This window comes from Anser anser (assembly GCF_964211835.1).
Source record: "Anser anser genome assembly, chromosome: 8".
NCBI classification, from domain to species: Eukaryota; Metazoa; Chordata; class Aves; order Anseriformes; family Anatidae; genus Anser; species Anser anser.
This window is the reverse complement of record NC_139728.1, coordinates 10,826,860-10,844,010: the sequence shown is the minus strand read 5'-3', so window position 1 is coordinate 10,844,010 and position 17,151 is coordinate 10,826,860. Positions and strand designations below refer to the sequence as shown.

At 49.3% G+C, this 17,151-nt stretch overlaps 1 protein-coding gene across 1 annotated transcript in view; it reads left to right on the top strand.

The window, feature by feature from the left end:
- Positions 1 to 577: 577 nt before the first annotated feature.
- The window catches only part of XPR1 (xenotropic and polytropic retrovirus receptor 1), a 102,636-nt gene continuing 86,062 nt past the window's right edge, over positions 578 to 17,151 (top strand). Inside the window, exons 1-2 of the mRNA XM_083845847.1 lie at positions 578 to 917; positions 6,875 to 6,926. Coding sequence (XP_083701973.1) covers positions 849 to 917; positions 6,875 to 6,926 — 121 coding nt within the window. The 5' untranslated portion in view covers positions 578 to 848. The remainder of the gene's footprint in view (positions 918 to 6,874; positions 6,927 to 17,151) is intronic.

The window sequence follows — 17,151 nt, the reverse complement described above, 5'->3', positions numbered from 1 at the left end:
CGTGGTGCAAATGGGAACAGGGAAGGGGCTGGAGCAGCGTGGTGCCACCACAGCCCCTGGGTGCCCTGCTCCGGTGGCAGGGGGACCCGGAGATGTGGCTGGGGACCATGGCGATGGGCAGGGAGAGGAGCCCGGCCTCTGCTGTGCCTCTGCCACCGTGGTTTATCAGCGATAACCACCTGCCCCGTGGCGGCTGGGAAGCGACCTGAGGTGCAGGGGATGGGGGGTTTCTCTGGTTACTCCGGGTGCTGGGTTTGCGGGCTGCAGCGCCCAGGACACCCGCTGGCTGCCCGCCACCCCCGGGGTGACGCGCTGTGTGCTCCCACGCGGCCCCACGGCCAGCTTTTGGGGCAAAACCCACAAAAATCCGTCCTCCAGCCCCGCGCGTAGGGGCGGGGCCAGCTCTGAGGCGACGACGAGGAGGAGGCGGGGCCTCGCCGAGCCACGCCCCCACCCCGCCGAAACCCCGCCCCCGGCGGGCGGTGCCGGCGGTTGCCGTGGCGACGCGGCCGTGCCGGCGGCGGGCTGGGCGGCGGGGCGGGGCGGGGAGGCGGGGCGGCAAGATGGCGGCGGCGGCGGCGGCCGGGGAGGCGGCGGCGGCGGCGGGGCGGCGCTGAGCCGAGCCGAGCCGAGCCGAGCCGAGCCGAGCCGAGCCGAGGAGGAGGCCCCGCGGCGGCGCCTGAGGAGCAGCGGGGCGGGCGGGCGGGGGCCCATGTGCGGCGGCGGAGGCCCCCCCCCGCCCCCCAGTACCGGCGGCGGCGGCCCGTTGGCGGCCAGGCGCCGCTGAAGAGGCTCGGAGCGAGCGAGGCGGCGGCAGAGGAGGAGGAGGAGGAGGAGGAGGCGGCAGGATGAAGTTCGCCGAGCACCTGGCGGCGCACATCACCCCCGAGTGGCGGAAGCAGTACATCCAGTATGAGGTGGGGGCTGCCCCTGCCCGGTCCCACCGGCGGAGGCACCGGGAGGGGGGCGCAGGCCGGGGCGGGGGGGAGGCCGCCGCCGCCGTTCCCCTCAGCGAGGGGCAGCGCGGAGGGATGGGGCCGCGGGGGCTGTCGGCGCCCAGCCCGTTTTCTCCTCTACCCTCTCGGCCTAGCGGGAAGGTCAGAAGAACGGGGGGTGAAGCAGAAATCACCCCAAGGCAGCACCGTCTCGTGGAGCCCGGTACCGGAGGTCCCCCCCGAGCCTCCTCCAGCCCCCTCTGGGGGTGCTGGGCTTGGCCCGGGCCCCCCCCTGCAGCCCCCGGTGCCTGCTGTGGGAAGGTCGCGCTGACACCTCAGCAGCTCAACCCAGGCTCCTGCCCGCTGTTAGGCTTTGGGCTGGTGGCTGGTGCTCAGGGAGGCCGTTATCCCCGGTAAAACCGCTGCTTATTTCACTGTCACCGCTTCGAGATATTCTCCCCAGCAGCACCGGTCATCTCCGCGAGTAATAATTAAACCTGGCCGGCTGAAAGCTGATTCCAGGAGAGCCGTCGGCAGCGGGCTTCTTGACCCGCTGAGCCAGGCAAAAAAAAACACTCAACGCTTGTTATCATTCGAGGGCCAGGGTTTTCTCTCTGGAACCATAATAGTGATTTATTTCTCGTATCCCTATGAAGCTGTCTGCTCTCGCAAGGAAACCATGTTTATCTTAGCTTGCTGTGTTATTCTTGTCAGACTTGAAAAGTTTATATCTTCCCTTTTGACCACTCCTTTGTTTTCCATTACCTGAGTGCAAAGGAATGGATGTTTGAACAAAAACTGCAGGCAGGTTTCACTTTAGAACAAAATTGTGATCTACCTGAGTTATTTGCAAACGAGCTGCCCAAGTAAGACATCAGTTTTTGCGAAGGAGGGAGCCCATTGTCTCAGTACGGTACCAGATTAGTTCTGCATCGGGTCTCCGATGGATTATCTGTGCGAGAGCTCTCGGGGTTGTTTTCTGCTTTTGGGAGCAGAAAACTTGCGTGTGGTCCTAAGGGAAGGCTCGGAGGTGGGGCTGGAGGGGAAGTCAAGGAGGAAAAAAGATGTGCAGAAGGCTTCGCTCCTGGCTGACCAGATGGAAGTCGAGGGAGGGTGAAGGAGACTCAGCGAACTATGACACCTCGATTAAGGCGTGAAGAACTCTGCTGCGCATTGGCCGCTGCTTTCATTACAGGAGGTTAATTTTCAGATGTTTTAACTAGGGCACTGATGTTCTCTCCTTCTCCCTTCCCCCATCCCAGTTTAAAATAAAGGTAGATTTCAGTAAAATCTTCCTTATAGATGTTTCCCTTTCTAGACATAGCGTTCTCCTCGTTGGACAGATAGCGATAGCTGAATATTGAGTGAATTAAAATAAAAACCCCACCCTCCCTTTTAGTAGTAAGTTTCAAAACTCTTTGTTAGCCTTGTAGCTGGCTGAACGTGAGTCAGCCTGCTGCTCATGCATATTCCAGTAGTGCAATAGTCTGGCATTTATTATTCAGTGGCTGGTGGTCGTGTGGAGCGCGGCGCTACCTTGGTTTACTTGTTGGTGATACTCGAGGCAAGAAGCATGCAACCCTCCTTTGTCAAGAGAAATGCCAAGCTGTTGCTTGGCAAATGTTGCTTTCATTATTTGTGTGCAATACTTCTTACATTGTGCATCGTAGTAATTTTTTTTTCTAAAAACGTATGTGTATAATTCATTTAAATATCTTAACGTGGTTTTTTATTTGACAGTTTATATCTCCTCCTTAATTAAAGCAGTAATCAGTTACCATTTCGGAGTGAGAGATCCCATTGTGTTTAACTCGGAAAAGATCAGTCCCATTTGCAGGGACTTACCACGACAGGTTAGTGATGATAATGAAAGGACCGGAAGATGGAATAGCAATTGTCTTCAAGGCAGTCTGTTGATAAGGCTTACATGTAGTCATCTGATTTTTCAACTCTGATGTCCGTAGCTTTTTCCATTGGAGAGCAGGTGACTTTCACGCAGCCCCTAAGTCTTGTAAGACCCTGAGGTCCTCTCCAGGTGGGAAGGCTCTGGTTTGAAGACAAGCGAGGCTACAAGGAGCTCTGCCTTGCACAAATGGCCAATAAGACTAGGAGGATGTAATCTGTTGCTGATGATGTCAAGAAGAAGAATGAGGCAATGTTTTAAATATCTGAATGTGTAGTTTCACTTTCAGATGGTCTTTGATTTACAGCCCTCTTTTTGATTTACAGCCCTCTGAGTTGTTATCAGTAATGCGATCTTTCCCTCAAACAGTGACCCGTTTAATTACTGTAACTGTGATTGTAGGAAGTGTGCAAGTTGCCCAGACTTGGGGCGGGTACTTGGTCCATGGAAGAGTTTAATGAAAATGAATAGATTTTTCCCCTGTCTAAACAAGGAAAAAGATATACTTTGATACCTATAGCTTGGATTCTTAATTTTTTTTCAGCAAAAGCACTGCAGTGCCATTACTGTGTGTCTATTTTTTAAGAAAGAGCAGTCGGCAAGTGAAAAAGAAGAATGGTGATGCATACTGCTCCGTCTCATTCAGCTTTTCACAAAGACATGGGCTGTGACTGAGTGAGCATTTACACAGTGTTTTACAAAAACCTCGGTTGACTTGATTTGACTTTTCACTCTAAAGATTGCTCACATCTTTAGATTTGCACCTGCTGCCCTCTCTGTGCTAAGGCCAGGTCCGAGCGCCTTGGCTTGGGGTGTCTGGCACCCTGTTGTCTGCAGTGCTAGTGGCCTCCCCAGCGGGGTAAAGGCTCGCTCCAGCACCGCTTCTTGCCTTAAAACCTTAGGTTTTGAACCCTTCCTTTACTCTTTGATTCCTTCGGTGTGAAAACATGAGACGAAACAAAATCCAGTCTTTGTGTCAGACAACAGAATTTGCTTTTTGACATAGAATTGAACAAATTAAGGTGACTCACGGATGAATTTCAGCTGATGCTTTCTTTCTGAACCCATTCTTTACTGCATTTAATGTGCGTTTGTAGATGCAGTGGAACTGTTGGATTGCCGGGCCTCTGTTTATCCTTAATCATGATACAAATTTCCTCTGCCAGTGTGTACCTCTCTGAAGTGCTTGCAGGAGGAGGAGAGCATTGCTCAGTCTGCTCAGGCCTCCTGACACAAGTGTATGTGCGCCTGTCAGTCTGCTGGGAACTCGGTGGAGTTTTACAGTTGCCAGATGGCAGTTTTGTGTCAGTTTATCTGGCCTGAATTTGTTTATCTGGGTGCAGAAGTCTCTTTAGTGAGCTCTTAAAAGTCTCTTCAGCACATAGTCTATTTACACTTATGTTTCCCTGCGTATTTAACTCATCGCTGTGCGCTCTGCTAGAGCAGGGAAGGCTGAGAAGTATCCACCAATTCTTGGGACAAGTTCTTAGAATCGTGGGATGGTTTGGGTTGGAAGGAACCTTGAAGATCTTCTAATCCCACCCCCCTGCTGTGGGAGGTTCTAAAGAAAAAAGCAATTAGCTGATGTTTGAAAACAACAAGTGTTTAATACCTCTGAAATCCCAGCCTCTGGGGAAGGAGGAGAATGGGAACAGTTACTCCAGGCCCGAATTTGGATGGTGGAGATGGTAGGATGTAGGAGCAGGTGACTTTTTTTCCCTTCTAAAGGAGACTTCGGGTGTTAACTGCTTTCCCCCTTGGGTAGGGGAAGCAGGTTGCGGAGTTTTAAGAATCATTTCTCTGCGACAAAGCCTGCAGCGGGAAGTAGGCGTGGAAAGCAAAAGCCGCCGTGCGCGTAGCCTGCTCGTCTTCAGCCTCTTCCAGGAGCAGTCTCTCAGTTTTTGGGACGTGGCCAGCTCTGCTCTTCAAACAGTGCGTCATGATAGGCAGTTCGCACCCAAGCTTGCCACCTCCTGACACAAATCTGTTGTGCTATTTCACTAGTTGTCCTTCTGGGTGCTAGCGGACGAGCTTAGGAGAGCATTAGCAGCCTGCAAACTAGTCACTTAAACCAGCCGCTTTGTTCCAGCGTTTTAAGGCTTTTGTCCTTGAATCTGCTCACTGCTGTGGCTAGACAGTTGCATTTTTAAGTGTGTTTTCTTTCTGCTTTTTTGTTATTGTGTGATATATGTGTATGTAAGTTTATACAAGGTGTGTCAGAAGCACATTTTTAAAAAAAAAAAAAACAAAACACCCCATGGTTTTGTTTCATTTGAGGGCTGGAGGAGTAATTCTTAAACATGTGAAGCTGACAGTGATGGGTGGCTTTTTGGACCAGCTCTGTGGGCAGGGGACTAAACATGCTGGGTTTCACCCTCGCCTCCAGGGGCTGGTGTCAGGTCTGCTGCCCACGGGACCTCCGGCGTTGGTCCCTCCGCGCTAAGGGGCCGATGAGAGCGGCGATGGGAAGCGTGCCGCCCCTCTGGGGTACGGCGTGGCTTCCCACCTGCTGTCTCTTTGGGGTTGTTTCTCCTGCCTCGTGCGGCACTGGTTCGTGGAAAAAGTTACAGGTAGGCAAGGATGACGAGCAGGGTGAAAAAGGAGAAGGTGGCTTGTGGGTGGTTTGGGTTTTGTATTTTTTTTTTTTTTGACCAGTCGATGCATGGAACCGGGTCACGCGCTGCGGGCGGTGAGTCATGGGAGGAAGGGGACGGAGCGGCCGGTGTTGGGGAGGAATGGAAACAGAACCGAGGGAAGGAGAGAGCTGTGTCACTGGAATGAGGATCATTCAGCAACGGCTTAGCTGGGAAAACAATTATGCAAGTGACCTTTGTTGAGACCTCTGTGGACTTGGGAACGAGACCTTTGAGAGATGTCTGAGCTGCCTGTTTCACCGGCCACCTATGATAGCCCGTGATAAACAGACGTGTCCTTTAGACCTTATATTTACTTAGCAGGCTCATAACCCATGTTACAACAGTGCTGAGCTTCTACTTGCTGAGCGTGGGGTTTTTCCCATGGGGGTGTTAGGGCAGCTGTCGGAGGCTGGGATGTTCTCCCTGGGGGAGGGAGGGGGGCACAAGAAGCGGAGGGGTTGTGGAGCTCTGGGACCTGCTGGGTAACGGGAGGCAGGGGCAGGAAGCTTGAAAGACCCGAATGGCTTTTGTGTGTTAGATTTCTGGAGGTCCAAAAGTCCAGGAATAAAACACAATTCTTGCAGCAGGAGTTTGCAAAACATGCTTGTGCTCTTTGCGTGAGTTAAGATGCCTCTCCTCACCAAGTGATGGTGGTGTGCGTGTAAATGAACGTCCTGCAATAGGAACGGACCTTTCCTAGTTGCCTCTGGTTCCAAAACTACATTTTGAGTTACTCCATTAGACACAGGATCCAAGTTACTTGATTCCTGCATGCGCTTGTGATGTGCAACAGCGCACGCCTTTAGCCCTTGGCTCCGGCCATCCCCAGGAGCAGCACGCTGCCTCCTCCGCGGGGCGAGGGCCTGGCTAGTAGCTCTGGCCTCTGCTGGCCGTGCCCTTTGGTGTCCTTCTCCAGAGGAGGCAGCCTCCTGTGGCTCCCTGCTCTGGTCCATCAGGTCCTCCTCAGCTCTCAGACGTGCGTTTCCGCACTGCTGTACTATATAACAGTGCTAAATCCCTGCCGCTGCTGTTCCTCTGTTCGTCTTCACAAACTCCTTTCTGTGTCATCCCACGGTTTGTATTTTTATGAAACCTTTAACATCCTACCAACTGGGAAACATTTTTTCCAAAGGGAGATGTTTATAAGTACGGTTGGGATAAATTTTGTAGATTAGCAAGGTAGCAGGCCTTTGAAGCAGTCAATAAACGTGAACGCGTGTTTCTTTTGTTAACAGAGATGCGTGTAATAGCACTGACATCACGTTCCGTAGCTTTGGGTGTCAGTCTGGAGGGATAAAAGGACTTTAATTGCTTTTGTTTTCAAACAGGCGTATCAAAACAATGTAATTTTTTTTGTTGTTGCTGCTGACAGCATTCCTTGTTCTCTCTCTCCCCTCCAGGCTTTGAAAGAGATGCTATATGCAGCTGTGGACCAGGCCCCTTCTATAGAAGGTAAGCGAACTGCAACTGAGCATCGTGTTTTTCTTGGCATTGGATGCCGGGCACACAGTAGTGTTACTTTTCTGTCCTCAGTCCTCCAAAATTGGTAAACTTAATACACTGATGGGCAAGCGCTTGGCCCTTCGCAGCCTGCGAGCTATTTTTGATTGTTAGGACTCTTTGTCCTCTGTCACCAGAACAATAACTGTCTCTGTATAGCCTGGGACTTCAACAGCTGGATTCCTCTTGCTTATAAGGACATTCACTGGTGGAAGTACTTTCCTCATCGCTTGAGAATAGACCTTTGTTTTCCTGGGGCAGCTAGCGGCTTCGGGAGATAATTGTGCTGGAGAGACACTGGCTCCTGGTTTGTCACCGCTGGCTGGAGCTGTGAGAGTCTTGTCCTTTCGTCCCGGGCGCTCCCTGAATGCTGTGCTACCTCCCGTACGTTGGCATGAGTATATTTTGTGTTTGAATGTGTTTATTGCCACTGAATCCTCTAGATAAGTGATTTTAATACAGCATATGGTTTTAAGCTCTCTGCATTTTGAATAGTTTAAGTGATAAGTGCAGTAGTTCTCCACAGAGTCCTTTATAGCCTTATTCTCTCCTTCCTTCTGTTGTCTTTGGTGTACCGAATAGTTTATGTTGCTTCAGTCCCTACTTATTTGCCCTTCCTGGGGATTTCAAACTGTTTTTGACCTCCGTGCTTTCATTAGTGGAATGTGGAATACTATTTTTTGGGTTTAACTCTACTTGCTCTTTTACAAGAATTTTAGAATTGCGATGGTTAATAGACAAAATGGGGCTGTGAAGGGGCAATATTTAGTGATGCTTTTCAGAGGTGCAGTCTGAGCTGAAAACTTCCTTGAGGCAATGCTCAGACAGGTGTAACTCTTAGATTTAACCTGACACTTGGCTGCTTATTTGTCTCAGCCCACTTACTTTGTTAAATCAGTCGCACCCTTTGCTCTTAACTTGCGGGTCCTGGAACTGAATTTCTACCGGCAGGCGGTTGTGGTGCTGGCATCGTCTCAAATACATGGGTAAAGCGTGTGGGCTTTGGAAAACACAAATGCAGCTTGCGAACAATACACTGACAGAAGGGGGAAGTCCTGCTTGTATCTTTTGAGTGACAAAGTTGCCTGAAAACCCACAAACCTGGAGGATCTCTCCCCCAGACAGCACAAAATGTTTTCTGTGTTTTGTGTAGGCCAAACCAACCATCTTTATTAACTCCTAAAGACAGTTTACTGGTTTTGTTGAGGGGAAAAAGTAACACAGCATCAGTTTTATAGAAGACTGGAGCGTTTACAAGGCTTCCTTTTTTTTTTTTGTCAGTGCGTTATCAACAGTGGGAGCAAATAAAACTTTGTGGTGTGATGTTTGAGGATGATGTGCTGGGTTCTGCGGGAATTTCAGGGCGGCTTTGCCTCTGAGCTGCAGGTGGAGCTGAGCTCCCGGGATCAGTTGGGGTTGAGGGACAGGTGAGCCACCTCCTCGGGTCCTGCAGGAGAGGTTGAGCATCTTCCGCAGGGCCTGCCCTGCGGGCACAGGGCTTGCTGTGGGGTAACTCACGGCTGGAGGGTGTGCTCCAAGTGAAGCCAGAAGCTCCTTGCCTTGTGTGTTCCTTCCCTAGGTGTAACTGTTTTACCAACAGGGTGGGACTTTGTGCATCTTAAAATGGATGGGACGTGCAGATCCTTTGCATTTTAGTTCCTAAAGTTTCTTATGGGTAAGGCACAGGTGGCTAGCTTCACACAACAAAACTCCAAAGTGTGTAATTCGGTATTTTGTGTTTTTTTTCCCTTACTCATTGTGATATAATGTTCTATATGTACTGTAATGTTTGTGTCTAAACATGCTTGGGAAGGGAAGAATAAAAAGGTTTAATATATTTGTTGTTTTTTAAATGTTAAAATTTAAACTTCTGCCTCCTTTGATGCTTTCAAAACATCAACAGAAAGGAAAATAATGACTTAACATCATGCTAGTTATGAAAAGCATCTTCTGCTCGTTATTTCGAGATCAGATCTCTTCCTCTGTACTGTAGAGAACAAAGTGATCCAAACTGTTTTGAACTGCTCAGATTTGTCTCTGTCTTGCCTGAGCTGCTTTTAAGTAGAGCAGCTATCCTAATTCCTGCGCCTTTTGTTAGTTAAGTGGTATGGGAGTGCGTGCGGGGTGGCTTGGTTTTTCTTTCTAAGTTTGTTTGCATTGTGCTAATTCTCTCCCTTCTTTCTCTCTGCTTAGAATCTGGTTTGCTTCTTATTTTCTGACTCCCTCTCTAAAAATCGAGTGTGTGTTAGGTCGGGACCAGGCTGTTTGGACTGGTTTGGTTGAGCTGTTGGATCTGCGAGGGCAGCTGTATCTGAGGCAGCGGATCCTTTACCCATCCATTGACGACGGGAGCGCCGAGGTATCAGGATGACAGATGTCCTGCCATCAGCTGCAGCTGTAGGGAAGGTTTGCATGGTTCAGCGAAGCCTTATGTTGGGGTTACTGTGCGACTGCACGCAGGCTGTGCCCGAAACGCTTCCCTCGTCCCTGCCAGAGCAGATGGAGCAGGTTCCTGGTACTTCAGCGGGGATGGAGCAGGTATTGCCAGGGGCTGCCTGTTGGCCTGCATGTTTCCAGTTTAACGCGGATTTTGCGGAGGATGCTTTTCTGTTCCTTTTGAGCTTAGCACAGAAACTACAGCAGGGTGCTACTAAAAACCACCTACCCTGCGTGAGCCTAGCGTAAATCTCATTTTAGCCTGGTTTAACTAAAATTCATTTGATCTCGTTGATCCCAGATGCTGTAGACGTGCGCAGTTGGTTTTGATTTACCTTAGATGTATTGTAGAGCTAATCTTCAGCCAGTACATTGGGCCGTGAAAGGAGCTTTGTGTGCCAAAGCCGAGGCTGTTCCTAGGTTTTACGCTGCTCCGCTACGCCTGTAATTCAGGATTTGTGAATGAGTTCCTTCGATTTCTGCTGCAGGCTGCTTACTGTATCGGTTGGTAAAATTTCTATGCATACAGGAACGCTTCCTATGCTTAGTAGTATGCTGGGAGCACTTGGGAGCTGTTTAAAACATGCTGATCACTGAAGGCATGGTGTTAGCAGTAGGCGAGGCAAGCAATGGGTGAGCCACCCCCCGTTAACAGCAGTCACTGGGTTCGTATTTGGGAATCTCCTGCCTGTGGTTGGGACATGGGTAAACAAAGCAAACTTCAAAATGACTCACAGGCTGTGCAGCTGATGGTGCTGCTGCCATTCTAGTGGGAGACGTGTTGCTGTGAAGAGGATCTTGGATCGAAATTGTGGCATTCTTACTCTGCTGGTTACCTACTTCCATGGTGACCCCTCTCATTGTGCTGAATTGACTCGTACCTACGTCTGTGCTTTCCCACCTTCAGGTTGCGAACGCAGACTGTACTATTAAGTAGCAATGAAAAAACAGATGTGAATAAGTAAAAAGCTATCAAAGCTGTATGGCAGGAGAAGACTGTTTATAGCTGTAGCCTGCCTTCTGCAGGAGCAGGCAGTCTGCAAGGTGCTTTGGCTCCCTGTCTTTCATCAGAATCCTACCAGACTGTCTGCATGTCTTTTTTTGGCAGTTGCTAGTTGCACACGTAGGTTTCTTTAATCTGTTCAAAGATCTGACTTTTTTTTCCCCGTTTGTGTACCTTGTAATGACAGTTTTCTCTATGCCAGTGCTACGCTTCTAGATTCCCCTCATCTTTTTATAAGGCTTTCCACTGAAACTGCACCATCCTTCCACATCTGTACAGAATTAGTATGTAGTCTGCTAATTCGATCTCATCCACATCACTGGAAAATGTGTCAAATGATGCTTGATTCCCAGTTGTACGACAGGACTTGCTTGAATTTCTAGAGAATGCTTTGTTGGCTGTCTGTTACATGCTAGTTCCTGTTAATGAACCACTCTGAGCAGATCGGTGCTGCCAGGACGTCCTTCTCAGCTCCCGAGCCCTGTGGACAGGCAGCAGGGTCTGCGTGTGAGTGTGCCGGGTCGGTGGCAGCAGGCACCCATCCTCACCTCCTCTCGGGAAGAAGCTGGGACAACTTAGAGGTGAAAATACAGCGTGGTGCTTGTTTTTTGAGGCAGAACATGCCCTATCGCAAAAGCACAAGATACTGACCTCGCCACGAGCCTGTTGATTTCTGCATTCCTCGTTCCTCCTACAGCTGCCTGTCTGAGTCTTCCCCATGTAAAACAGGTTACTGGACCACCGGCGTCCTCCTGATTATTCCACTTGCTGGGCAGATGTGTCGGCATCTCCCCAAGCTCCTTAGGATTCAGCTCTTCCCAGCTGCAGCGGAGATGAAAGTGCGGCTGTAAATTATTCATTCTGATTATCTGCTTGAATGGACAGGGTCCATTCTAAATATTATTTCCTAGAATATTTGTCTTTCAGATATTGAAATTTAACCTGCCTTTAATACTTGTGTAAACAGATCCTGTTGTAATATCAGATGGCACAGAACCGTTCCGTTGTATCCTCTTATTACGGAGATTACTTACTCCACTTAACCTCAATCCCAAATTCCAGTGGTATGGCTTGAACGGGGATCGCTGCTCGTGTGTGAAGCTGCAATGCTGTAACGGAGAAGAAGCGAGGAGTAGGAATACTTGAAGATTGAACTCCAAACCAAAATTAATAGGTGACTTTAAATACAATTTGATTCACAGGGGAAAAGCTTTAGTGGCAGAGGAGATCCTCTGCTGGTGCTCGTGCTCTGCAAGTTCACCTCTTTGCTCGCTCTGGATGAGAAGAGCGAGGGGTGCGAGTTTGGGATGTTCTCCATGTGCCAGCACTGGCAGTGTGTCCTGTGTGGTGACAGCCTTGTTCCTGCTCTAATTTGTAATACGCTAGCCGTGTTAGCTGACAGCTAAAGATCTTTGAGTCGTTTGGATTTATTTCTGTTGCTAAATAAACAAAAGAGCGTTCTTCAGGGTGATAAATACTCCTAGTGAGTAAGATAGGATGTGGGAACTCGCACCGTGTTTTTTCCAAGGGAAGTTAAGAGACTGTGACAGGTCTTGTTCATTATGTGCAGCCTTGCCTTGTAGGGTTGAACAAAGACTTAGGGGTTGTCTGTATATATACAGTTGTCTTCTTTTTATGTCAAAATAAACATTTCTTTCCAATTGCATAAACTTATTTGTAGCGGGTTGAGGGTTTGTTGACATGGGAGAGTTTAAGTGAGGCTTCAGCAGAACCGCTTCACGTCAACCACCACGAAGCAGCCACAACCAGATTAATGCTTTATTTTTGTTTCACCACGTCGTTATGGGTTGTTTCACACCCATACAGGACTGGGGCTTGGGGTCCTTTTGCAGGATGTGTGTGGCTGAAGGTCGGTGTCCTTGGAGCTGGTCCTGGATCCTGTGCAGTGCCAATCGGTCTGGAGGCCTCTGTACCGATAATTGCTTTCTAAATTCAAAAAAAATATCCCGTGGTGGTCCTCTTCCCAGTTGGAGACCTTCTGCCAGGTACTGGGCTTTCTAGAAAAATGGGTCGTTGGGCTTGTTGCAAATGTTAGCTTCCAGAGCACACAAACATCAGACGGGAGAATCTGGCTGTGTACCAGCGCTTGGAGGAGGAGGTGATGTCTGGTGTCTCTTACCTAGGGCAATAAAATTTGAAAAGTAAACAGCAAGTATGGTTGGAGAGTAGTGTGAGGGAACAGCTGGATGGCCACCAAAATATCCGGAGCACGGATGCCTCGGTGGAAGTTATTACAGCGGACTTGTTCTCATGTATAAGTAATCTCACTGTCAGAAGCGGTACGATACCCGCAGCAAGTCAGCTCCAACACTGCCCGCACTGTGCCTGATACCAGCACGTGCCTTTTTCTGTCGTTTGGAGCCGTGCAGACCCAACTGCTGTGATACCAGGACTTGCTCAGACTTACCGAGGACCAAGCGATCGCCCCTCGGGACCGGCATGCTCGGGTTCCTGCCTTGCTCCTGGTGGCTGGTTCCTATGGGCTGCCAAATCTCATGCTTCCAAAATCTCTTGCCAAATCTCCCTGGCCGGGAACCTCCTCTCACCTTCGGAGGGATTGCTCCACGGCCAGCTCCTGCTCTGCTTTGCTTCGTCTGCCTGCACGAGCCGGCAAGCTCGTGGCGCTGCTGAGCACGCCTTTATTTTATTTTCTCTTTTCTTTTCCTCCCTCAGTGATGTGTTTCTGGGGGACTTCCTCTGTGATTCAAAGCTCTCTCCGGCATTCACGCTGGGTGAGGGACTCGAGTCCCAGGTGCACCACGTAGCACAGGTTCAAGGCTGCTCCCGGGGCTGGAGAAGGGCAGTTAATTGCTTGCTAATTTTGTTCTATATGCTTTGTTTTGTTATTTAAGCATCCTGTGGTACTGAGAGCTGTTAAACGTGGGATAATCAAAGAGCTGTACGTGGCTCAGAAGGCAGCAGGAAAAGCTGGGTCTGGCTGGCCCATATGAAAGGGCTGTACCTACAGGCAGGTTTCTTTTGCAAGCCTGCAAACTGCTTATCAGTCCAGCTGCAGGAGGGCTGGAGATTATTCCTTAATGGTGTGGGGTAACGGCAACATCAGAAATGCTATTTTTTTTTCCTCTTCCTGCTTTTGCCTTCCGGTAGTTTAAAAAGGCCAGTACGGTGCCTTTTTAGTGGTTAGAGAAATTAACGGTGTTTGTAATTGACCTGGTAGGTGCCAGGCTTTGTGTTAGTGGTCAGAACTTGAGGGTTGGAAAGCAGAAAAAGAGTTCGCAAAGCTGGAAGGCTGACAGAGAACCGTGCCTTCAGTGCAGCGCTCCTGGGACAGCAGCAAAACATCAAAGAGCCTTTTGGCTGTAGCTGTAAAGCAACGATGCACATGTACGTACAGGAGGTCGGTATTTATTGCTGCCTTTCAGAAAAGGCTGCGATAGACATCGTAACAACAAGATTTACGGCGCGTGTAGGAGGCAGCCTCTGGCTCTCTAGTCATTGCTTCGGAGCCGTGTTTGAAATAGGTGGCTTGAATTATTAGACAATTAAGATTTGGGATGAGACTGTAGCTACTTGGTGAATAATGCAATATGAATTAAACTCGATGGGTTTCTTCTCTCTTTAAAAATGCATGCTGTGGGCAGGGAATGAGCAGGCTGTCCCTGGAAGGAAATCTCATTCTTCTGCACCAGAATTGCTTGTAAGATGCTTCAGAAAAATGGCCCGGCTGTCAATACCCCGTGGAGTCCTGACAGCTCTGCGTGCTGCAGCGCAGGAGGAGCAAGGGCTGTCCCCAGGGACCCTCCTACTTGAGCAGCCCCTCGGTTTTGTTACCGTCATCTGCTGTAAGGCCGTGCCGTGCGGTGGCTATCCCGATCACCTTCTCAGAACATGAGAAGATCTGTCTCTTTAAGTAATTTTAAAATTAGTAAGGATGTGGTGACAAGTCAACCCACTCCTGGTCATGTTTCCTTCTCCTGATTCCTAAAGTAAGAAGGCGGCTAGTCACTAAAGAGCTGGTCATTGAGGTGGCTTGGGCTCGCTTTGCCTCTTCTATTCGCAGTGTGTCTGTAGCCCTGCAGCTTGACCCCGTTAGAGTAGAAGTGGATAATAGGCTCATTTAAAAATACAAATACGCTTTTTGTAAATACCCGATCTTTAGTTATAGTCTAAAACTGCGAAATTACAGCATCTTGGCTTTACAAAGCCTCAGTTAAAAAAAAATTGAGATTAAAAATGATGCATTTTATTCCCATTATTCCATTATTATACAGCCATTTAGCTAATAAATATATTTCCAAATGTCTTATGCTATTTTTGTTGAATGTGGTAACCCTTTTCCCCTGAATTCGTACAACTGAAACATAAAAATCAAATCCAATGGTTGTGTTCGCAGGTGAGCTGCGAAGGGATGGAGCTTCAGGAAAGCTGCAGAGAAGTGTGCAGGCTCTTTTCCCCCCCCCCGGGGTTTCACAAGAACATCTAGAGGTCCCTAGCAGAAAGGCAGCAGCACCGCAAGCCCAGGTTGTGTATGCTGAGCTACAGACCACAGAGAAAACTCCATGAAAATACACAAATCTCCTTGTGAGCGTGGTTATTCACCGCACACGGGGAGGCAAAGAGCAGCACGGGGCGCACGGAGCACCCCGGGCTCAGCCGCTGTGCTCGTGCGAAGCCCCTGGGTGAGCACAGCCCGGCCTGCGGCGCTGTCCTTGGGCTGCAGGCTCGGCATCAGCTTCCCCACTGCAGAGGAGGAAGCCTTGTTTATCTCCTAGGAGATGGAAAAACCAATTTCTACTTCCTGATGAGAAGCTGACAGGCTATTTGACTTAACAAGGGAGGCAGTCAGTGTGATTGGGAAGAGGGAAATTGCATGCCATAACATACCAATATAAATGCAATTTATTTTGCATGTGCTATATAGCTTCAGGCACGTATTTTGGGGGGGGGGGATGGCATGGGGGGAGAATTCTTTGTGTGCTGAAATGCCCCTTCTAAATAGCAACAGGAGGTAAATTTGGTTTCCAGGCCGCGTTTATAATCTTGGCTTTATTTTTCCTCTCGTTGATTAGCGTGCTTTTATAAACGCTCCCAGTGTGTGTGGGGGCTGAAGTGCAGAGAAGCTGAAAAGATGGGCGAGAATCAGGACCAGCCTTGTCCCAGAGCTGCACACCGGTGCTGCTGTGCCCGTACCTGTCCCACACCGAGCTCCTCGCCTCTGCCGAAACCCAGCGCTTCGGTACCAAGCAGCAGGTCTCACTGTCCATCCTGTTATATGCCAGCCACAAGGAAGAATGGCCTTCACTGCTCCAAACCTGCATTCTTTGCTTCGTTTCCTATTCTAGCCGATCGATATTTCAGTGAGTTGGTTGAGTGTCTTTTAGTGCTGGGGCGGCAGCAGCAGTGGCTGTGGTTGCTGATCTGTGAACCCAGGTACGCTTTCCAAAGGCAGCTCCCCGTGAGCAGAGCTGTAGGAGTGAGTCACAGGCAATGCAGCGAAATGGGGTAACAACGAGCACGATTGGCTGATGTACCTATAAGGCAAATTCTATAAATAGGCTGAAGGAGTTTGTTGTGTACCGTAGTGTTTTGGTATGACTTTGTCTTCCATAATCAGAAGTAGGAATGATCAGGTGTGGTGAGGAAATAAACAATCTGAGAGCCTGATATGTTGTTCTGCCTTTACTTCAGAGCCTTTTGCTCCCTGGTATGTGCCAAATGTTCCTTGAACTCCGCGACAATCCAAGACAAAGGTTCAATTTTCCCCCTGCCCAGTAACAGGATAATGCATTCCTTCATTAGAAGCTGGGTCAAGGCTTGGTTCTGCTCTGACCTTGGTGAATACAGGTGCAAGGAAACGCTTCTTGGAAGTTTCATGTCCTTTTAAAGCCTTTAAGAGGTTATAATTCACTGAGTTGCCTAGAGACAAGAAGGCTGCCCAGAGAGGAGAAAGGAAACCTTCCCAGGGAGGATAAAGAGCGCATTTGGCTCTTCTGTGATTGAACAGGCTTAGCGTCAGTACTCACAAATGATAGCTGTCTGTACAGAGGCTTCATTTCTGGGTTTCAGATGCTGTAGGAGATGTTCTTAACGCACAATATTTGTTTATATTGTAGTTTTAGAAGGATGCTGGTAAGACTTGTTCGTTAAAACTTCATGTTTCAGAGGATAAGTTGGTAAAATATGGGTCCTGAATGGAACCTCCTTTTCTAGCAAGTAGAGGAAGAAAGGAGAGGCAGGATACCAAGCTTGCAGCATTTGCCACACCTGGTCAGACGCATCTGCTGTAATAACCTTGGCTGCTGTTTCTGGTGAGCACATCACACCCTGCAAAAATACCCCATATCAGGTGCGAGTTTGAGCAATGGGGAGCCTGCCACAGCTTTAATATCGTTCTCTTCAGCAGATGTCTTCTTGGCAGTGAAGCCTCAAAGCGTGGAGGAGCAGGAGGGGCAACGAGGTGCCCAGGTCCCTCTGCTTCCCCGCAGCTGGGCTGTGCCTGAGCCACGCTGCTGAGCGGAGCTTGCCAGGCTGCTTCTGGGCTCCGGCTATTGGGCACAGACCCTGTTCTTCCCCAGCTGGTGTCTTTGGCCCTGGTGTTACCTTCACCCCCGTGGAAAGTTAGTTTGCTGCTGTCAGTGTTCAATAAGGCTTTAACCAGGAGTCTCAAAGGCTCCAGGGGTACCGAGCATCTCCAGTTACAGAAACCAGCACGCAGCTCGGTTAGAACTGATCTGTGCCAATTTCCCATTTGGTTCT